Source organism: Copadichromis virginalis, linkage group LG22, assembly GCF_057382275.1.
Source record: "Copadichromis virginalis isolate Kocher_CV1m ecotype Utaka linkage group LG22, C_Virginalis_male_GT1.1, whole genome shotgun sequence".
Taxonomy (NCBI): Eukaryota; Metazoa; Chordata; class Actinopteri; order Cichliformes; family Cichlidae; genus Copadichromis; species Copadichromis virginalis.
The window spans coordinates 2,532,674-2,554,199 of NC_140638.1; the positions used below are offsets into that span (position 1 = coordinate 2,532,674).

At 41.0% G+C, this 21,526-nt stretch overlaps 2 protein-coding genes across 4 annotated transcripts in view; one reads left to right on the top strand and one right to left on the bottom strand.

The window, feature by feature from the left end:
* Nucleotides 1-990: 990 nt before the first annotated feature.
* The window catches only part of col14a1b (collagen, type XIV, alpha 1b), a 170,480-nt gene continuing 149,944 nt past the window's right edge, over nucleotides 991-21,526 (bottom strand). For 2 of the 3 annotated variants that reach the window (XM_085445109.1, XM_085445107.1), the window contains 11 exons: nucleotides 13,432-13,527; nucleotides 13,288-13,341; nucleotides 12,044-12,097; nucleotides 11,263-11,316; nucleotides 10,943-11,014; nucleotides 9,094-9,129; nucleotides 8,563-8,629; nucleotides 8,290-8,478; nucleotides 7,935-8,012; nucleotides 7,154-7,309; nucleotides 991-3,554 (listed from right to left, as the gene is read on the bottom strand). In XM_085445109.1, coding sequence (XP_085301235.1) covers nucleotides 3,274-3,554; nucleotides 7,154-7,309; nucleotides 7,935-8,012; nucleotides 8,290-8,478; nucleotides 8,563-8,629; nucleotides 9,094-9,129; nucleotides 10,943-11,014; nucleotides 11,263-11,316; nucleotides 12,044-12,097; nucleotides 13,288-13,341; nucleotides 13,432-13,527 — 1,137 coding nt within the window. In that variant the 3' untranslated portion in view covers nucleotides 991-3,273. The remainder of the gene's footprint in view (nucleotides 3,555-7,153; nucleotides 7,310-7,934; nucleotides 8,013-8,289; nucleotides 8,479-8,562; nucleotides 8,630-9,093; nucleotides 9,130-10,942; nucleotides 11,015-11,262; nucleotides 11,317-12,043; nucleotides 12,098-13,287; nucleotides 13,342-13,431; nucleotides 13,528-21,526) is intronic. The other variant, XM_085445108.1, reaches the window with a different exon arrangement.
* On the top strand, nucleotides 16,063-19,513 carry LOC146682380 (uncharacterized). The gene is made up of 6 exons (XM_085446328.1): nucleotides 16,063-16,528; nucleotides 17,090-17,209; nucleotides 17,314-17,433; nucleotides 17,523-17,647; nucleotides 17,969-18,081; nucleotides 19,020-19,513. Exons 1-6 carry the CDS (start codon nucleotides 16,375-16,377, stop codon nucleotides 19,144-19,146), a joined length of 759 nt encoding a protein of 252 aa, XP_085302454.1. The 5' UTR covers nucleotides 16,063-16,374; the 3' UTR covers nucleotides 19,147-19,513.

Consider the following 21,526-nt stretch of genomic DNA (forward strand, 5'->3'; position numbering starts at 1 on the left):
CTTTGCTTTACTTGGTTCATTCATCAGTCTGTTGGTCCTAAAACTACAGTTCTGGGTGTTTTTCAGGTTTTTCAACTTCAAATATTTTCATGATTTTTTACCCATTAAATTTTAGTTTAATGCTTTTTCATTATTTTTACAATATTCATTATATTTCCCAATATAATAAATATTGGAAGATAAGAGTCTAATCACCACCAGTGACCTCTGCCAAAGATGAATTCAAAGTTCAGCAACAAGATTGATTTGGTTGCATAAATATTTTGATGTCGTGTCAGATTTGAAATGTTTCACTCTTTAGACAAAATGCACATGAACAAAATCTGTAATCGTCTGCAACGTCCCAAACGTGTCAGCTCTAAACTGAAGATGTTTTGTGCATTTTAACATCGTTGTGCAACGTGTTGCTACATCTCTGGTCACAGGCTGCCGTGTAGGTCACAGCACGGGGTACAGGTCAGTGTAGATTTAACATAAACATATAAACGAAGGATGAGTGTGAACAAGTGTGACCTCCATGAAGAGAAAAACAAGACTCACCTCAATAATGAACGTGACGTCAGGATCCCACCTTGAGCTTTGTGTTAACAGGACTGTGGGCCCTCTGCCAGTAGGAGGCGCTACAAACTGACTGGTGCTTTGTTGTTGGAGCAGTCAGAGGTGGGGACGGGTGGACAGGCTGATCATTGGTCCCAGAATTGGTGTTATGGACATTTATGGGTCGTAAATGAACATTTGTCAGATCACATCTGCATATGTTCCTGGTCACCACAAGTTTTTCTTTCATTTAATGTAAATTGTCCCTTAAATATATTAAATATCATCTGCTGTGTAACAAATATAATGTGTGTAATTTTAAACTTCAACTCACCTGAAAGTTTCCAGTCAGCCTCCTGCTGTTGCAGCTCCAACAGGCTTCCTGCTCACTTCAAGTTTAATCAGACTTCAGTCCAGCAACACATTTACAACCAACACACACACAGGCAGCACTGATGGTTGTACTTCAGTTTTATTGTTCTCAGAAATCAACACCAGTGAAAAATAAATTAATTCCTTGATTTTATTTTTTAAACATTCTGGTCGGAGGTGTAGAGGGAACTGCTCTCCTCACAGACCTGAAGGCTTCAAAACACTAAACTCAGAAGGAAAGTTCAAAGTTCAAATTCTGGCCAAATTCACATCAAACAAGGTTGAATAAAAGCATAGTCCTCCACGTAACTGGGATTTTATTCAGACAATGAGACTAAAGGATTAAAGTCTGAATATAAAGACAAGAAATGAAGTGATAACTAAATAAAAACACCAAGTAAGAAACAGAGCGTTGTGAAAAATAACATTTTTTCCAACTAAACTTTGTTAAATTTGCTTCTCTGAGTAAAACTGTGGGTTGACAAACTGAACCAAAATACATTTACACAGAAAGAATCTCAGTTTTTACAACTTATATTTTCATCAGCCTCCCCAAACACAGAGACCAGTTTGAGCTTAATACTGCGACAACACCTGCACTACAAAATAATATGAATATGTAACAATAAAATGTTTGTATGGCTCTATGATTAGAAAATGATACACTGCATGGTAACTGAAATAAACAAAAACATGCAAAACTTTACATAAAAAGGCTTTAAAACAAAGACACTGGAGGTAATAATCAGACTGATGCAGGACAGGACCAACACACTAACAGATTACATCATTGTCATCAAACACTTTGCAATTTAAATCAAAACCTTTTGGATATTTTTATTTTATTTTTTCTGTCAGAGAAGCAACAGAGTAAAATAAAATCTTGTAAGACTAACAGGCTTTAAAGAAAAAATAATGAAGGAGACAGTTTGAAATAAGTTGTTGCTGGACCGTTTGGAGGCACTTAACCAACCAGGTTAAAAATATAAATGACAGACGAGTCTCTGATTAACGACCACAGGGACAGTTACAGACTGTATATAAAAGAAGGATGTAGCTTCTACGTCTGATTAGCCTTGAACCCTAAATTCTCTCTGATGACCAGAAGGTGGCAGCGTTTGACAGAAGTCTGTGGGGAAACTGACATAGTCGATCTGTGACCTTAAAGTTGAAACTTTCAGGGTCAAAATCAGTCGTTTTCAGTCTTCTTTAAAACCCACTTTATTTAATCAACTGTCCAATAAAGAATAAAAATGATAAAGTGGGGCGTGGTTTAAGGCTCCATTAGTTTAGATCATCTGTGTGTAGATGCAGAGTTCAGAGCAGTTCAGCTGCTGTTGTGAGGACTGAGCGAGCAGGTTTGATTTAGCTGAGGGACCATTTATCATCAGAGGGACTGAAGGTAAGCAGTGGTACATTTAGATATTTGTCAGGGTTTTATTTACTTTGTTCAACAATCTGCTTCAAGCTGTGTTTACTTTGTAATGACAGAATTTAATGCAGACATTAAAGTAGATGGAGTATAGAGTCGTAGATTGAAGTTAACCTGGGATCCAGCAGCTGTGTCCTGATGACTGCAGAGATTCAAACTCTGCTTCAAAGACATTTACATTCTGAGGCCCATTTAGATCGTTTACATCTTGGTCAGTTCATGTTAAAGCACAACTGTTAATGACTGAACAATGAGAAGGGCACCAGTGTTCCTAGTGTTCATTTTCCATGTGTATCTATAAGTGGTTATGTCTCTTGTTGTACTGGTTTCCCTTCTTGTGGATAGAATTAAATATTCCACTGGTTGAAGCAAACAGCCCGACAGCCCTGTGATAAACCACTCACTGTGTGTTAACTAGGAGAGACTCTGTTCCTCCCCATGATCTTTATTGAAGCAGTTAAAAATAATGGACGGCTGTGTTTTTGCCCAGTTTGACACGTTACTGTACTTTAATGTGTCTATGAACTGAGAGGTCACGACCCCTTGACCATTTCCACTGGTTTCTCACATTGATCCCTTGCTTCTTTAAACAGCATCAGGAAACCAAACAGGATTCAAAACGAAACGTTAGAAACCAGCGGGGAACGTCATTGGTGGCTACATGAACCTTTGTTATACAGTCTGTGAGAACAGTTCACCTGTGAAACATGAACCCTCTTTAAGATCCGACGATTTCCAAACAATATTGTTGACAAATGAAAAACAAAATGTAAATTGTTTTGAAAGTTTTCTTAATGTAGCATAGATGTTACAATAGTCCCGACTGGTATCCCTTCCCGTCCCTCTACAATGTCCATAAGAAATCCTTTACATCAGGCACTTGTTGATTAGTCCATAGCAGCTCCGAGCCGCCCAATCAGAATCAACTCCTCTCAGTTAGTCCGCGCAGCGCCTCTCTTTAGTCGCCTCTTCGTCCCGACTTTCTCTTCCTCCTCCTTCACACTCCGAGAGGTACGGTAGACGCCAGGAGACCTCAGCTCAATGTCACCCAGGGCCAGTGCGGGATCATCAGGCGCCACTGGTCGAGGGGCCGGGTAGTTGGGCTGGTAGTAGCGGTACGGATCGTCTTCCTCGACCTCACCGTAGTTCTGGAAGACGCTGGGTGGTAGTTGGACTGCGGGGACAGCGCCGCCGTCAGTGACATCCTCGCCTTCTGTGATGCCGACCAACCAGGCAATGAGCCAACCAGCAGCCCGGCGGATAGGCAGTGAAAAGCCCAAAACAAAGATGGCCGACCCCGCCACCACAGGAAGCAGTGTTTTGGAGCAATTTGTAGGGTTTTGATTGGGTTAGCAAGAACAAAGGGGTGGGTAAGAAGGAAGGAGCAAGAGACACAGAGACAAGGGTTACCAAAGGTTACCAGGTCAGGTTTATGAGTCAGTTAATAAGGTGAGGAGTTTAAAGTTTGGGTTACCCAGTCAGGATGTGTGAGTCTGGGTTAGAAAGTCAGTGTTGACAATATTGAGGGTCGTTAGGATAAAAAGCTTTAAATAAGTCAGATTGAGCTTTGATGTTTACGTTTTGTGAGACATTTTGTACAAATGTCTAAGTATTACCAGCCAAGTATGACATCATTCAAACTGTCATATTTTAAGTAACAATGTTTTCAGATATTGTCTTTCAAATGATAAGCATCTGGATACTTAACGTGCAAAAATATTCAAAGTTGTCGTGCAGATGAGTGTTTGGGACGAGTTACAGGAGTTTGTATTAAGTCAGTGGAGTCTGGGAATTAAAAAAGAGGAATTGGACGATCATAATCTAGAAGAAAAGGTAAGGAGAGGACGACCGTGTCAATGCTCACAGTATTTCTTTATCAAACTACTGATAATTCCATATTTTTCTTGCTCCTAAAAAATACAACAAAAAATTAAAACAAGCAACAAATGCATCACATAAAGTAGTGCTGTTTGTATACGGCACCTCAGTGAGCCACTCTAGATTCATGTGCACCAAATCTACGTTTGACTTTTAGGGATCTACAACTACAGGAAGTAATAATAATAATGGTCTTTGATGTGGTTAAGATTACATCTGCTGATGATCAGCTCAGATGATGATATATAATTGCATGTTGTTCTCTAAGTAATTCATGTCTGTGTAATACTGGGAGCAATATATCTCTTACAAAATGTTATGATTATGGTCAACGTCCTGTGAGTCCTCTGACAGATCAGGAATGTCTGCCAGGAAACCAGCAAATTTAAATGATCCCTCCCAATTCTTCCTGGATGAGTGGTCCATCATCAGGTCAGAAATATGCCAGAAGCTTGTTGATGGCTAACAAAAGCATCTGGTTGAAGTGCAGCTTGCCTGAAGGTATATTTAACCACATATTAGTTTGAGTGTTTGCATACTTTTAATCCAGATCCATAAGTCATTAAAGATTTAAGCTTTACAATCATTCCAGCCTGGAAAAAGAAGAGTTCAAAGAAATCCTAAAAAGCTCCAAATTACTACCACATTCCCGCCCATCATGAGTGTATGCAAACTTAACTGAAGCCACATCATGGTTGAAGTCACATGTGGTCTAACATGTGGGGTTGTTTGGATCATAGCAATAATTCTGATGGTGCTACATTGAACCTGCCACTGACTGTCAGGGATTTAAGGTTTTAGAGAGGGGGTGAAAGTGGACACTGGGAAGGAAAAAGGGTGCATTGGATTTATAGCACGAGACAAAACAAATGAATTGCACAGCCCTGTTTGATTATTTGTGAACGTCTCAGTAATATTCTGTTGTGGGTTATTATGGGGGATAAAAGAAGGTGAAGACAGAGATGTGGAGACACAAACACAGAGACAGAAGAGTGATTACAACATGCAGACATTACTCACATGACCACCCTGCAGACTGCAAGCTGCACAGCTCCGTTTAGGCCACTGTGTGACCTTTAACCTCAAACACATCAGTGATGTAGCACCAACATGCACAGAACATGCTGAAGATGACTCCTGCAGGGTTTTCTTTAGCCTCTCAAAAACATGTTTGCTGACTTGTGATTGGTGCAAACTAACAGTGATCAGGATGCATGTGAGGGATCAGCTGTGAAGCTGCTCAGATAGAAATGCCTCCTGGGTCTTTGCCTGCAGCAGGAGGGAGAACAGACTGATGCTGCAAGGTAACATCTGCCTGCAGTGCTGCTTCATCACCTGCAACTTTCATGTGGATTTTGTAAAGTCATTTGTTGAATGTTTATATGGTGACATTTAATAACTAATGCATGCATTAGAAAACCCTGCATGGAGCATCTTTCCAGCAACACATTAAACCCACACTCACTGCACAGAGTGATTTAGCACCAACTGAGATGTTAAGATGCAGAGTTTATGACCACGTGTGGAATAAAACATGTTTTTGAGGCTTTTTCCTTCTACTTCCTTCCAGAGCTGATGTTCAAAGATCTGTCGTTTAAATGAGTTTTAACCACAATAAAATATTCTGTTCTTTTATTTTTCACTTTGAAGTCAAATAATCAGCATCTTTACTCAACATCTAGTCTCAGTTCAACAAACTGAACCTCATTTTGATCATCTTTAGCATCAACAGAAAAATCTACCACTGTAAAAGTCTGTGTATGATATTTAAAATAAGAAGCAGCAGAATAAATAAACTTTAAAAACTCAGCTGTTTTGACTCAAATGTTCAGAAACAAACTGTCTCAACAAATTCTGCTCAGAGTTGATTATTTTGGGTGAAATGAGCCTTTAAAGTCCGTAGCACGACCACTTTGAGGCTAAATGGTTAAAGACATCATCTCTGTCTCTGTCGCTGCATCGAGTCTGTTTTCTGAGCCCAGTGCGCTGCATGATATTTGAAATTGTACAAAATGTAAAAATCACACACTGAAGATGAATTTCTGTGTTTTTTAACTTCAACACACACACTGCTGTTTGTGAAACTGAATCCTGCATCTTAGCTGTGAGTGTATCTGAACGTGTTTCACCTTCAGATACACTGAGTGTGGGTGGATGACTTTATGTGAAGCACTAAATGTATAAAGGCTCATTTACACCATGAAGGCTGCTCTCACAGACCGGCACAGACTGATTGTTAAGGTGGAATTAAGAAATAAGTGTCTAAAGTTCTTAGAACATGTTTAGCGCCACCTTGTGGCCGGACGTCACTTTTTTCTTAAATTCAGCTTCATGAGGTTTTAAATTTCTGTCAGTTTTTGAAAGCAGGGTTCCAGAGTGTAAATGAACCTTTATACACGCAGTGTTTCATGCCCACTTCTGTGACATGCACTCTGTTTAACTCAGTGGCAGCTTTTCAGTGTGAAAATGAACCACAAGAACTGAACATCTGTCCTCATGCCTTCAGTCCAAGTACAATCAGCAGTGAAATGTTTTCATGCTCAGTTAAAAAGTTTCTTCTGTTCACATATTTGAACAAACATGCAGGTTTGTCTCATTACAGCCTCTTCAGTCTGTGGCTGTAATTACACAACAGTCACGGTGGAGGCTGCTGCTTTAATCATGTGGTTGACAACAAGAGCTCCAGAGCAAAGGGCTCCAGAGCAAAGAGCTCCAGAGCAAAGAGCTCCAGGGCAAAGAGCTCCAGAGCAAAGAGCTCCAGGGCAAAGAGCTCCAGGGCAAAGAGCTCCAGAGCAAAGAGCTCCAGAGCAAAAATCTCAGTATTTTCCTTTGATGAAAAACTCCAGAGAAAGCAGCACGATTAAAAACTACCAGAATCAGAGTCTTGATAACACCGGTGGATCATAGTTTCCTCATATTTCTGAGACTACGTACCTCCAACATTGTAGCCCACACAGGAGTTCTGATCACAGTAACCCGGAGGCCCCTGGGGGCCGATGGGTCCGGGGGCTCCGGGCCGACCGGGTACTCCGGGATTTCCAGGTCGTCCTGAGGGTCCAGAGCTACCTGGTCTGCCCTGTCCCTGGGGACCTGGGAGGAAGAGGATGAAGAGTTTAGAAAACAAAACTGAATGTTAGAATTACAGAATCACTCTGTGGTCAAACTCATCATCAGTCATAAGAACCCCGACTGTGAGCCCGAAGTTATCACAACATGTGTTTGTGTTTTCTCCTGCGTTCTGTCAGTCAGAGGACAGAAAAACACTGTGCAGCTATCAAAGTGATTATTTTAATGGTTTTATGGTCAGAGTCGAGTAGTTAAAGTACTTCCAGACGTTTCCAGGTAATAAATGTTTAAGACATTTTTAAATGGCACTCAGAATTAACTTAATAACATCTCAACAACTAAAACTATAGAAAAAATTATATCAACTATTTAATTTTAGAGACAATTTGTTCACATTTTTTGGTTCAGTTCAGAAAAACAACAACAACACTAGTACTAATACTAATAATAAAAATAATAATCTTACCATGTCAGTTAAGACATTTGATAAAAAATTATATTTTCTGTTGAATTTGTGGATTTTACAACATCTTAATGATCCATGTGAAACATGTGAAACATTTTTTCTTTTACTAATCAGACAATCATGTTCAGGACTTTCTTCACTGCATCACTGGGATGGTTCAGAAAGGCTTAGCAGGTAAGTTACCAGGTGGTCCTGGAGGTCCTCTGGGTCCTTGTACACCCACACCTGGAGATCCCTTATCACCCTTCTCTCCTGGTTGTCCTGGAAACACACAACAGAAATAAATACTGCTTAAATTTCTATATTTTGTGTCATTCCATACAGATACACTGTAACATGGAGAAAGTCAGGAAGTTCGACCTTTCCTGCACATTTCTGACTTTTTATTTATTTTTTGCTGTTAGACTGAACCAGTGCAGCTTTGCATCGTTTGCAGTTCAAAATAATTTTGTATTTATTTTATACTGGGCCGTGTGGCAGCCCCTCAGTTCACACTGATTTAAACAGTAACAGAGTTTTACTGTTTTGTTAAACTTGCCTCTTTCTCCTGGTTGCCCATTCTGTCCATTTTGTCCTGGGAAGCCTGGTCTGCCTGGGGGTCCCTGTTCTCCCTGTGGTCCTGGGGGTCCTTCTCGACCAGGCTCTCCCGGTGGTCCGGGAACTGTGCGGATTGACACCGGAGGACTCGGCACGTGGTTCAGGATGCTGTTGTAGCGCGCCATGTGGCCTGAAAACAGTTCAGGTCAAACATTATTAGTATTATTATTATTATTATTATTAACAAATAAAGGTTTGGGGTTTTTTAACTCACTTTGGATCAGCTGCTCACAGACCTGTCGGGCAATGGCCTGAACTGATGCTGTCGACTGGAGATCTCCCTGAAAAAACACACGATGTTCATATAAAACACACGTAGTTATGTGCGAGTGTTTTTAAATGATTCATATTCTGCGTTTTATGAAGGCGCTACAGACTCAAATTATTAGGACTGAAATTCACTCATAAATCTGCAGATTTGTTTCGTTTCTTTTTCAGCTGCTAGTGTCAAATTTTTAGTTACAGCAAATTTAAAGTAAATTTATTTTATGAAACTCAAATACACACATATTATATTTACTTATTGGATGATGTTGATATTTCATTATTGTAATCAACGAAGGAAACAGTGACTAATGTTTACTGCATAGTAATAAAACATATATTAATATATATTATTATACTGTTTGTGTGTCCTTGAGTTTGACATTGCTGCTGCAACACAACAATATATCTCTATATGCAGGTCAGCAGACAGGACGTTTGTGACTGGGGGGAAGTAATAACATGAAGACAGAGAGCTTACCCGTTCACCTTTCTCTCCCTTAGTTCCAGCAGGTCCCTGCAAGAGAAACGAATTCATGAAAAACCAGGAAAAAAACCTCCAAACTTGTGAAGCATCGAACACAAGATGAAGCAGGTGATTCTCTCGTCAGGGCAGCATGTTGATCATCTTGCTATCCTGATTAAACTGCAGCCTGCTTGTTTTTGTCATTTATTTAAAATGTTGGAAATCTTTATCTATATGAATAATAACTAAAACATAATTTCAAATGTTTATACTTTTCAGCGTTGACATGTCTCAGAGGGAAACAGACACGTCCTAAATCGAGGGGATTAGATTTCAGGAACGTGTCGAGACCAGCGAGAGGCCTACGGCCTACAGGACTGTGATGGTGGTACGTTTGTCGGGAACGTTCCCTCTCAGAGTCTGGAGCAAATCTACAAGAAACATCGTTAAAGGCTTCAAATGTGTCGACACGAAACAGAGAATATGAATATTTGTGCAGCGCTGTCACTTAACGCCGTGTTTATAATAATAACGAAACAGACAAACATCCAGGAAGAACAGAGGAACAAACACATAATAAACCAACTTCGATGGAGCTGCTGTGACCTCGGTGCTTCTTTCTAATACAAAACTTTCACTGAATGATGTTTATCGAGGTGAGAAAGTGTTAAAAAATACAACCCAGAATGTAGTATTTATGGAAACAGTGTTAATACCCAAAACTTGAACTACTGTATATTTTACTAAATTCTCATTACGAATCTGCCAGCATGAGGTAAAGAGCTGATGAGGCCTTTCTGCAGGCCACCCATGCATCTGTAATTACATGCTTATAAAGATTTTATCACAGTGATGAATAATCATTTGTCAGCAGATTGTATCACCGCCCACAGAGTCCAGTGTTTTCTTTGTTGCTGCACTTCGAATGTGATTTACTCTCCATGAAGTTTTCACATAATCAGGAATAAATACGAAAGCAGCGAGCGCTCACACACCTCTGTTTACAGTGGCTGAAGTAGAAACCAGCACAGCAAATGGACTGCAGACAAAGGTTTACATGCACAGCCTGCATACTGATCAGCGACTCTGCAAACAGCTGGAGATCAAACTGAGACACTTTGCTGCGTTTTGCATGAAGCTGCTGTCCCACCTGTTTCTCCTTTAGTCTGATTTAAATGCTTGAAACTCTTTGAATTTTTAGTTTATTTCCACTGCTGGCAAAATATTTTAACACATTGCAATAACGACACTGTGGGGCTGAAACATTAAGGCTATGCATAAGTGCAGTTCCTCTTCTGAACACTAGAGGCAGGCTCCAAAAGCTTCCACATTCACAGCAGAAATAAACACGTTTAAGTGAGAACAAAATGACTTTGAGTGAACTGTGACTCCTGCCACTGAGTCATCGCAGCAACATAACACAAGTCCTGATGTAGAAACAGAATGAGAGAAAGAGGAGCCGTCAGCACCAGTGATGGATCTGTTCACTCAAGCGTTTACCCAGAAGGATAACGACACTGCCAGCCTCTGAGAGAAAGAAAGAAGGATTTGTGTTGGCCATTTGAAAGGCTGAGGTGAAGGCTCAAACAGCACTTTTCTGTTGACATAAACACAAAACACTGAGCTCCACATATCAGTGAATGTGTCAAACAGCTTCTAGAGCTTCAGCCTGGACAGGAAGCTGTTAACCTCTTTGACAGACGCTCACCTCGCTGCACTCTGCTGCCTCCTGCGTCTCTGTTCACATGCAGCAGCTCATGCTCATAAAACAAATGATGGCGTTCCTTCTAAGAGCTAAAAACCCCGCCCACCCCGGCCAGTTTGGTTAATGGGGACAGGCAGCTCCACTCATTGACAGACTCACCGGTGGGCCCAGCTCTCCCTGCTTTCCTGGAGGGCCTGTACTTCCTGGGGATCCTGGAGCTCCCGGAGTTCCCTGAAGAAATCAAAAGCAATTTTTAATTATATTATTTGAATTATTATAAAGTTGTTCCTGTTGTACACGCCTGACTGAGCTTATTAGCCCTGCCCAGCTTGACCCAGTTCCATCATTATCACCTAAAGTCACAGTTTTAATTAAACTTTACATTTAAGTGCCTAACAGAGAAGCTGCAGGCATTGCATGCACATATATCCTCCTCTGAATCCTCCAAAACATTCACAAAAACAGCAACAGTGACTTACGATGGTTCCTGGGGGGCCCTGTGTGCCTGAGGGGCCATCTTTGCCTGGCAGTCCCTGAGAAGGTGAAAGTAGATGTTATAATAAAAAAGGATTAAAGAGTTCCTCCGATGACTTTGACCCAGCAGCTGTGTCTCGCTCTTTCCAGCCTTGGCTGTGATGCTGACTCTACTGTGGCCAGAGGGGGGCGCTGCAGGGCCACAGATGCTGCTTCGCTCTGTAAGGGTCTTTTTGTTCATTTGACAGCAGCTCGACTGTCTCCCTTTTTCAACCTCTGGACTTTTTAGGAAACTTTTATCTTTCTTCTGTTTTCTTTTCCACTCGTCTTTCTGTGGAGCCATGCCGTGCATTAACGTGTCATTTTCTAAAGCATCGCACCTCTTTTGTACTTCATTGTTGCTCCTGCCCCAAATTAGCACATATTTAAAATCAATCCAATGCCTCAAATTCAACATCTGATATGTAATTTGTCTTAAATTTGCAGATCAGTTTATAGAATTGTACATAATCTCATTCTATTCAGGTATTATATAACTTAATATAATCTAGAAAAAAACAAAAGTAGTACAATGACAGTAGAGACAGTTTACAGATATAACAGTGTTACTACAGTAGTACTCATATGAACAGTATCAGAGGTGAAGATGATAAAATATCTACATTACAGGTTATATTGTTCATATTAGTATTTGACAACATCCCAGTGGTTTACTGACTGTTAATATTTGTAGTATCAACAAACTTGTCAAACAGCTGAATTATTAGTGTGTCTGTTATGACTCACTCTGGGTCCTGGAGGTCCTTCCCTCCCTGGACCTCCGGGTGTTCCAGGAACCCCCTGAAACAGCACGAGGAGAGCAGAGGTCACTGCAGGTCACGTTCACACCAGCCCTAAACCTCAACATGCATCAAGATCAGTGTCTGTAACTCATTATATGTGAGTGGGCCTGTGATGCAGCTCTGGATGCACGATTCCTAAATACCTCCTAAGAGAAGAGTACTCACAGGTGCTCCCATGACATGACTTTTACTCTTAGGGACACTTTTAGGCTGCATTCACACTGCAGGTCTTAATGATCAAATCCGATCTTTTTGTCTGCTTGTTCACACTACAAATAAAATGCGACAGCAAACGCGCTCCTGTGTGAACCCTCAACGCGGCCGCATGTGCAAAAGAAGACACACAACGCGCTCTGTTCAGACCCAGACCAACAGTATTGTGTGACTGATTAATGTAAAGACTTGTTTCAGACTTTATCTTTCCCAATTTTGTTTGTTATTTACATTTGGCCTAATAATGATCCTTATTGCTGCTTCAAAGGATAGATTTCTGTCAGAATCTGCAGATTATACAAATAAAATGTTCACGTTTCTCCAACGTTATCTTCCCAACAGTTTCACTGACATCTACGCTGGATGGCCAGGAAGCGTTCGCGATGTCTTCTCCGGCGCTGATAGTTGGCGTCTGTCTTGTGTCAGTGACGTAAAAGACGGATTTAATGCGACATGACCATCAAACAGCAGTCGCTTTCTAAAACATCAGATATGTATCAGATTCAGGACCACATACGAAAGTGACCCAGGTCAGATTTGTGCCGTTCACACTGTCACACCATGATGGGATGTGGGTCACATGGGGTCAAAATAGTCGGATTTGATGCGCTTTCGCCTGCAGTGTGAACGTAGCCTTAGTCTGAGGATATGAAGTCCTGTACCTGCGTTTTATTCGAGGTCGACACAACATGACAGACATCGGGATGAAAGGAGGTTAAACACTCGCAGAGAGTGAAGGATTTTAGAAGTGATGTGGAAGTCTCCTTCTTTCCTAAGTAACAGGTAATTCCACCTCACAGTCTAAATTTGATCTTTATTATCTCTCTGAATAATTTATATTCATTTATGAAAGCACAGTAATGTGTTTAAGCATCACTTGATGTAAAGAAATGAGAAGCTGAGTGTTGGTATCGTACTCAGAGTGCAATGAGAGCTGTGATCTGTCAGTATATAAAAGCTGATCACTATTATTACCTGAGTTCCTTGCTGTCCCACATCACCTTTCTGACCTCGCTCTCCAGGACTGCCCTGCAGGCACAACGACACACTTTAAATCAAAGATTAAGGAAAAAAGTAACAAAAAAAGACTAAAAGGTTGTTGAAAACTGTATAACCCACCGGGGGTCCAATAATGGAGCGTCCACTGGGTCCTTGCCGTCCTGGGGGTCCCTGAGGTCCTGGAAGACCCGTATCTCCAACAGGACCAGTTGGTCCCTAAAGAGAGCAGGACAGAGAAAGTTGAAGCTAATGTGCTAAAAACACGGATGTGATGTAGGCAAATGTGCAGGTTTGGATATTCTGAGGTGGTGATGGTGGCTTTAACTGGTCATGTGGGACACTTTCCCAGAGATTTACTGGTTATCAGGTGACCCATGAACCAACTGACCAACCACAGGGTGGCCGGAGCCAATCCAAGATCCAAGAAGGTGAGACACGCCACACACAGCAGCTCTAATCATTTTCAAATACGTGCATGCATCAGTGTACAGTAACATTCACCCCCTCAGCTACAATGACTGCTGGATTTTACACAAACCTGGAAAGCAGACTTTGATTAAACAGGGAGCGTTGTATTTATCAGGCTGGATAAAAAGGCTTTGCATCATTTCATTATTTAATTACTTAATTCTGCCTTTATAGTGATTTGATTAAGTTCACTATATTTTGTGCATTATTACGTTTCTGTGTTACCTAAACCTCAAAACACACCACATAACCGATCTAGTTATAATATCTGTGTGGGAAATGAGCTCAGGCTGGTAGAGTCACAAACAGTGGAAGCAGTGAGCTGAATCAGTTTCAGTGCTTTAACTGAAATAATAACACGTCTAACTCCACCACCAACGAGTCCTGCTGTCTGAGAAGACGGCTTCAAATACTCGGGAGGAAATCAGTTTGTGAGTTCATAGAGGAGGAAGTGGGTTTATGATCAGCTACGTGATACGTTTCAGTCACAAAGTCACTACAAACATGTGAAAGTTCAAACTAGACATTAATCCAGTCCGAGGTTATTTAAAGACTCCTTATTAAAGATGAAGCGTAGTTTGGTGTATTTCCCTCATAATGATCAGAACGTGATCTGTGCAAGCAGACGAACATTAAAAGTTACTGATCAAAGGTCAGAGACGCCTCGTTTGTGAACAGTCTGTTTTTTCCCTTTGGTTTAATAATCTTGTTAAATATTTCTTAGATTTGTGTTTTCTGTAAAATTTAGGGCTGATTAGTGAACTTTGTTGTTTGCAGCATTAATGTTTGCTCAGCTCTGAAGCAAATAATAAACAACACAGAGCACCTGTATAAAAAAGCCCAAAGCCGACTGTACTTCCTCAGGAGGCTGAGGTCTTTTAACATCTGCAGGAAGCTCCTGAGGATGTTTTACCAGTCAGTGGTTGCTGGAGTACTTTTCTATGCTGTGGTGTGCTGGGGGAGCAGCACAGCAAAGAAGGACTCATCCAGGCTGGAGAAACTGATCAGGAGGGCTAGCTCTGTGGTCGGCATGAAGCTGGACACTCTGGTGACAGTGGCAGAGAAAAGGACATTAGAGAAACTAATGGACATTATGAACAATGCTGGGCATCCTCTGCACACGGCCATAAACAATCAGAAGAGTCTGTTCAGTGACAGGTTGCTTCTCCCAAAGTCAAGAACTAACAGACTTAAAAACTCCTTTGTCCCACACGCCATCAAACTGTTTAACTCCTCTCTGGAGGGGAGAGGGAGGGGAGACAGGAGGACAAAGGAGGGAACAACTAAGCTGCAGTGCCTCTTCACCTCACTGTACAATACCTTGTGCAATACTTTTGTAAATAGTCAACAGTGCAATAGACTCAATACTTGAAATGTGCAATTCACTTGTATTTTTATTTTTTATTCCTATTTATTCTATTTATCCCCTTTGTATATTTTATTTATATTTGTCTCTGTATTTATATGTGTGTGTGTGTGTGTGTGTGTGTGTGTGTGTGTGTGTGTGTGTGTGTGTGTGTGTGTGTGTGTGTGTGTATATATATATATATATATATATATAACAATTCTGTAACTGTAACTTCGGTCGTTGCTGTGCTTTTTTTGGAAGTCGAATTTCCCAGAGGAACCCACCCGAGGGATTAATAAAGTTCTATCTTATCTTATCTCTTATCTTAAAAATGCTTTTACTTTGTAACTGGCTTTTCTAACATGGGAAATGTTACAGCTACAGAATATTTCTACAGATCAAAACTCAACCGAAAAACTAAGAAAACCTGGACACTGGCCCTGCAGAGGGCGGAGCCTAATGTTTTGTTGTTTCCAAATGTTTGTTGATGAGCATGACTATGGTCTGTCATAATGAGGTTACTAAAAAGATTAGATGTGCGTGCCTGGTACAAAACTGATGACATTGGTGAATTAATATTATTAATATTCAATCATTCCAATTATTAAAAGGACTCCCTGAATAATCCTGCTTTCACAATTATTACATTTATTATCATTTCCTCAATTATCACAACCTATTTTTAATTGTTCCTGTGTAGTACTCCGTGTCTTTAGATTTTAGTGAAATGCAGAGTTACAGTGTAAGTACGTCCGGCTGGATCGTCCACGTCATTCAGCCATTTCCTCCATATGTGCCACATGACCTTCAAACTGTTTCTTATTGGTCTATGAAACTTCTTCAGCTCCATTTTTTATCTTTTATCTCATGGTGTCAAATGAGGACATGAGTGAGGCACATTCATATCATCACATCTGTCAGTGGAGAAACAGCACGTACAGACTCGAACACATTGGCCTTTTTACTGCACGCCAGCATCTCTTTCTCTAGTTTGTTTTGTTTTAGCTGTTGCTGTTTCATACATTTAGAAGCAAACATGAACAAAAACAACACTTTTATAATTCCAAATCATTAAAAATCTAATATCTGTGTTTATGGTTTCCTGCCAGAGCTTTCTCTCGACATCCTGTTCAAACCTTTTCAGCTCGACACAGAACGACGGAGAAACTGACAGCAGCATCAGAGACACATAACTGACAGCTCTGCTGCACTGAAAACTGAGTCTGCTGGAAGCCGCACACCTTGAAATGTCTTCCCACATTTACGAGGATCCAGATTTGACCATTAAATTTAAATATGGAAACCGAGACGACAGAGAGGAGAGACTGGAGAGAGAAGTCGACATCTACGAGACTTCGGTCGTCTACGCAGACCAGAAGGCTCGTTCAACACGACACGGAGGTAAGAATCACAAGAATCAAGACGTCCATGCTAGATATAAAAGTGCAGTATTAACTGTGGGCTGATCATACTTTATATGAAACACTAGCATTTTCTTTTAAAACCAACCAGTTTGCAAAGCTGAGCACACTGCTGCCTGAAAGCAGAGATATGGCAGTGACACTGAAAAGTATCAGTAAAATGCCTGAAATAATTTCAGGAAATTTTAATAGATGTTGTTGGTTTATTTATTCGATCAGGAGAGAAGATTTGTAACATGCTAGCTTGCTTGGAGCCGTGACGTCCTTGTTGCTCCGAGACATTTGTGGTAGAGTAACAGCAGCTTGTTAGATGAGGTTAGCCTTCTCTTCTCCTTGCTCAGGTAGTAATGAACCAAAAGCAGCTAGCTAACACCTGTTAGCATCTCCCCTCATGTTAGACAGTGTTTGGTGGCTGCTTGCTGCAGTAGGTGTCGTGGTGTTTTCACTAATATCAAACGTTTTCATCTCATCCGTTCAGATAAACTGAAGGAGGAACTTAAAATGTGTTTAATCCAACTGTGTCTTCTGCTTCACGTTGCAGAAGCGCACACTCAGTATCACCTCCCAGCAGCCCGACGAGACCAGTTCAGAGTTCCTGCCCTGATACTGGGTCTACTGTGTCTCCTGTTGGTAGCGGGGCTTACAGTCTTCTACAAATTCTGTGAGGACTCACATTTATTTAAATAACATGGTCAAAAGGTCAAAGCCTTCAGCAGCTGATTTGTATTTACATCCTGAACTGTCTCGTTTTATGGTTTTCATGAGATGTGGAGCTGACGTCCGAGAATCAGAAGCTGACGTCTGAGAATCAGAAGCTGACGTCGGATCTGGAAAGGATGAACTGCCAGTTTGGAAACAACAACCAAACACAGGCGAACACCACAGGTGAGAAACATCTCAAACTGACTCTTATTAAACTGTTATTACATGATTTGAAACTGGACCTTGTGTTGACGATGTGTTGTTTCTTAAAGAATGGAAAAGATTTGAGTGCAGCTGTTACTACATTTCTACTGAGAGGAAAAACTGGAGTGAGAGCAGGAAAGACTGTGAGAGGAGAGGAGCAGATCTGCTGGTGATAAAGACCAGGAGCAAACATGTAAGTGTGTCATAACTGTTAACTTAAGATACTAAATGTGTGATATACATGATGTTGTTGTCAGAGCTCAGTCGTCCATGAATGATTTAAATATGTGCGTCTGTACATGTGATATGTTTTTGTGTCTCTCGTTGCTGTTCAGTGTTTTCTGTTTAAATATGGAATCTCTAAATCAATAATTATGAGTAAGATCTTCATGTTGGTTATTTTTTGGATTAGTAAAAATTAACAAAATGAAAAAAACCTGAAACATGAATCTACTCCTATAGAAACTGGAATGAGACGAAAAACTAATCATTCCTGTTTCTGACAAACTATCAGGAATTTTTCAGAGAGCTGAATAAACGTGGAGACTTCTGGATCGGTCTGGAGAGAAAGGGAAAGCGCTGGTCAACGACGTGGGAGTGGGTGGACGGATCACCACTAGCACATACGTGAGAAATTTAATTTAGAGTTTATAAAATTGTGATCTATCTCCTGGATAAAAGCTATGGGCGTTTTCACATATGAACTCTGAACACTGTCACAGAATCAGGACGGGACGCTTTTTCCATGTAGCACAGAACAGGAGAGAGTTTGTCCCAGCTGGAGATACTTGATGGAGGAGCTGCTGTCTGTAGAGAGTGTGCAGGAGGCAGGATACATGACACCCACTTGCTCACACCACACAGTTACTGTTTGTTAAAGATCATTTCAGGTCTGATCTGACTACACTGAACATTTATGTTCTCACCAAGATAATGTAGAAATCCTATAAATCTGCATTATTTCTAACAGCCAGCAGGGGGCGTCTCCTGTGGTTGCATACACAGGTCAGCTTGTGTTGAAGTCTGTGGGAAAATGTCCTTCAGCTGCAGTGATCCAAGTCCTCATGAACACTTTTCTATGAGTCCATGGTCTCAGTTTAAGATTTACTGGATGGTGATCTTCATTTAATCATTTATTCTCCTGTTAATGTTCAAAGCAGGTGATAAAGCAGGTACGCTTTAGTGGGAGGGGACTGTGTGGTTACCAAGGTGACTGATGAGTATGTGATGTTCCTGGATTTAAAGGCCAGATCCTCAGGAGGCTTTAAAAACACGGCTTTGTAACTAACGGGTGATGTCACAGTGGCAACGTCCATCTTTTATTTACAGTATATGGTTCTCATGCGTCCTGCATCATTTTGCATAGAAAAGTTCAGAGCTGCAGTTCATGTGTGAAAACTGCATAACTGGTAATAATGGGAATACTGGGAAGACAAATGGAAGTTAAATAGTTCAGCAGGAGAATATGTTGATGTGTGTTTCTAAGCACTGCTAAGAGCTCTCTGCAAAGTACTCTGTGGTGTTTTCAGGGTTTTACCTGTAACAACTTTGTACTTGTTCAACAGAGGCTGGAATCCAGTTGCAAAATTAGATCCTGAGGATGACTTCAAAGTATTTATGGATCTACAAGGAACATGGAACTACACCAACACTGGATCAAAACACTGGATCTGTGAGAGGGACATCTACTGAGAGTTTGCTGGTCACCTCTCAGTCTGACATGTGTAACATGTAACTGCACTGTATCAGATTTAAACCTTACCAAGGATTTTAATAGAGAAACTGAAGTCCCAGTACAGCTGTGTGAAGGTAAAACTGACATAATGGTGTTCTGACCTTTATGTTTTGCTGAAAAGTCAACAAAAGTCTGTTGTTGTGAAATCCCAGACTGAAAACCACAGAACTTTAATAATCAGGGATTATGTATAAAATGTCAGTGAGTCCTAAACTGTTTCATACATTTATTAAACTCCTTGAATTAAAGCTGAAAGTCTGAACTTCAATCACACCTGATTTGTTAGATTTAAAATACGCGATGGTGGCGTTCAGAGGCGAGAGGACCGACACTGTAACTGTTCAAATAAGAACTTGAGCTTCGGCCCACAGCTTCGGATCGATCAATATTAGAAATGTCCTCATTCCATATTTCCTCTGAATCTGGATGCAGTGGCATTTTTTTCTTCTCTACTTAAAAAGGATTGAAATACACAAAACAATGTGTGAAAGTCTAATCAACCAGAAATAAACACGCGTCTCCTCTGGTGGTCAGTTTTCAGTCAACATTGTCAGTTTATGTCAGTTTCTATTCTTTTATTGTGATTTGCATTGCTCTGTCTTTTTGTTGCATTTTAGTTCATTAACTATTACTGTACATGTTAACTGTTGAGTGTGTTTTGCACTGTCCCCTAACTTTGCAGTGCTGAGCTTTATGTATTTTAGTCACTGGCAGTGAAAATGAGTTTATGCTGTGCACACTGCGGCATGTGGTGGTTCAGGTTACATGCTAGCACATACACATTACACTGTCTTAATAGTTGGGCTCTGAAGGCACGAACTGTAAATTAAAATAGTTTTTAGATTTCCCATCACGCTGTCAACCTCAGTAATGACATCATTACTCTAGTCCAATCATCTTTCTTGGAGCCGATCAAACTCTGCTTCGCGTGGTGTAAATCTGTGCTCTCCATTATTTTCCCTCTCGGACTCTCTTTCATGCACCCCGCCTCCTCCCATCTCCACCTCACACAGGGAGGTCCTTTCCTAAATCCTCCCACCGCTGAGAAGCTGTCCTGCCATGTCGAGGTCATCGGAGTCTAATCTCCATCGTATCTCAGTAAATCATGTCTTCTAAGTCAGCGGCCCCCAACCTTTTTTGCACCACGGATCAGTTTATGTCTGACAATATTTTCACGGAGCCGACTATAAGGTGTCACGGATAAATACAACAAAATAAAACCAGTACTGGTGCCAAAACAATAAGATTTAATCATAACACACAGGAAGAGACCCGGGGAAACCAAGTTAATGATAAAAATGATTTAAAATAAAAAGCTAAAAATTGATATAACCCCCGAAAACCATGAATTTCACATCGAAGCCTCAGCGTAGCCCAGTACCAAACGACTCACGGACTGGTACCAGTCTGTGGCCCGGGGGTTGGGGACCGCTGAGCAGGCAACATAATGTAGACTTGATCAGTGAAGCAGTGTCCACTCACTATGACTTCAGAGAGTGGAATAAACACAGTGGAGAGGTGTGGGGAGCTGCTTTCCACCTCTGTGGATTACAGTGGGTTAGAAAGACCACAAACATCAACAGATGATGTAATCTGCTGACTACAGCTGTTACGGGGTGAGGCAGGGTGCCCCCCACACAGGCTCAGGACCAACACAGGCAGGCTCACCTAGGGCCCGTTTAGGATCACAGCTTAGCGAGTGTGTGTTTGGCCTGTGGAACGACAAACGACACAGAAAGGCCTCAGACAGGAAGCCTGAACACAAATCAGTCAGCACTAAGCACCACACTCACAGGGCAGACCGTTTCTCACTGCTGGCACAACGACACTGATATCTTCTGATAAAACACTGCCACCTAGTGTTGGAACCTTTAGTTACATTGTGCAATTACAGCTCCTTTAATGAAGCCCAGACTCCTGTTCCTGTTTACTGCCTTATATTACAGACTAACACCAACACATAGCAAACACGAAACCTCCCGCTCTACCAATTTCCATAGCAGCATCTTTACTCTCTGCACAGCTCAACATAAAAAAGAGCACTTCCTGTGTGCAGCCATCGTGATACTTCACTGGCAACTCAGAAGCCAGGAAATCTTGCACTCGGATAAATGCAGGAAAACCAACCAGGTGGAATCAGCACATACTTATAACTGTTTGAATGTAAATGTGTAAACATTCAGATATGTAAACATGTAAATATCAAAACATGTAACCACCAAATAACTAACTCCTTAACCCTCATAAACACCTCTTTGTGCACCAAATGACATCAATCTACTTCTACATTTTACATAATTAAAGAGACAGAGTGCTCTCTCGTATCTGGAGGGAAGA

Bases quoted from the DNA above. Each gene is read 5' to 3' on its own strand.
- LOC146682380 (XM_085446328.1), top strand. From the start codon at position 16,375: ATGTCTTCCCACATTTACGAGGATCCAGATTTGACCATTAAATTTAAA. The intron at 17,210-17,313 runs GTGAGGACTCAC...GGTTTTCATGAG, and splicing joins TACAGTCTTCTACAAATTCT to ATGTGGAGCTGACGTCCGAG. The intron at 18,082-19,019 runs GTGAGAAATTTA...CTTGTTCAACAG, and splicing joins GGATCACCACTAGCACATAC to AGGCTGGAATCCAGTTGCAA.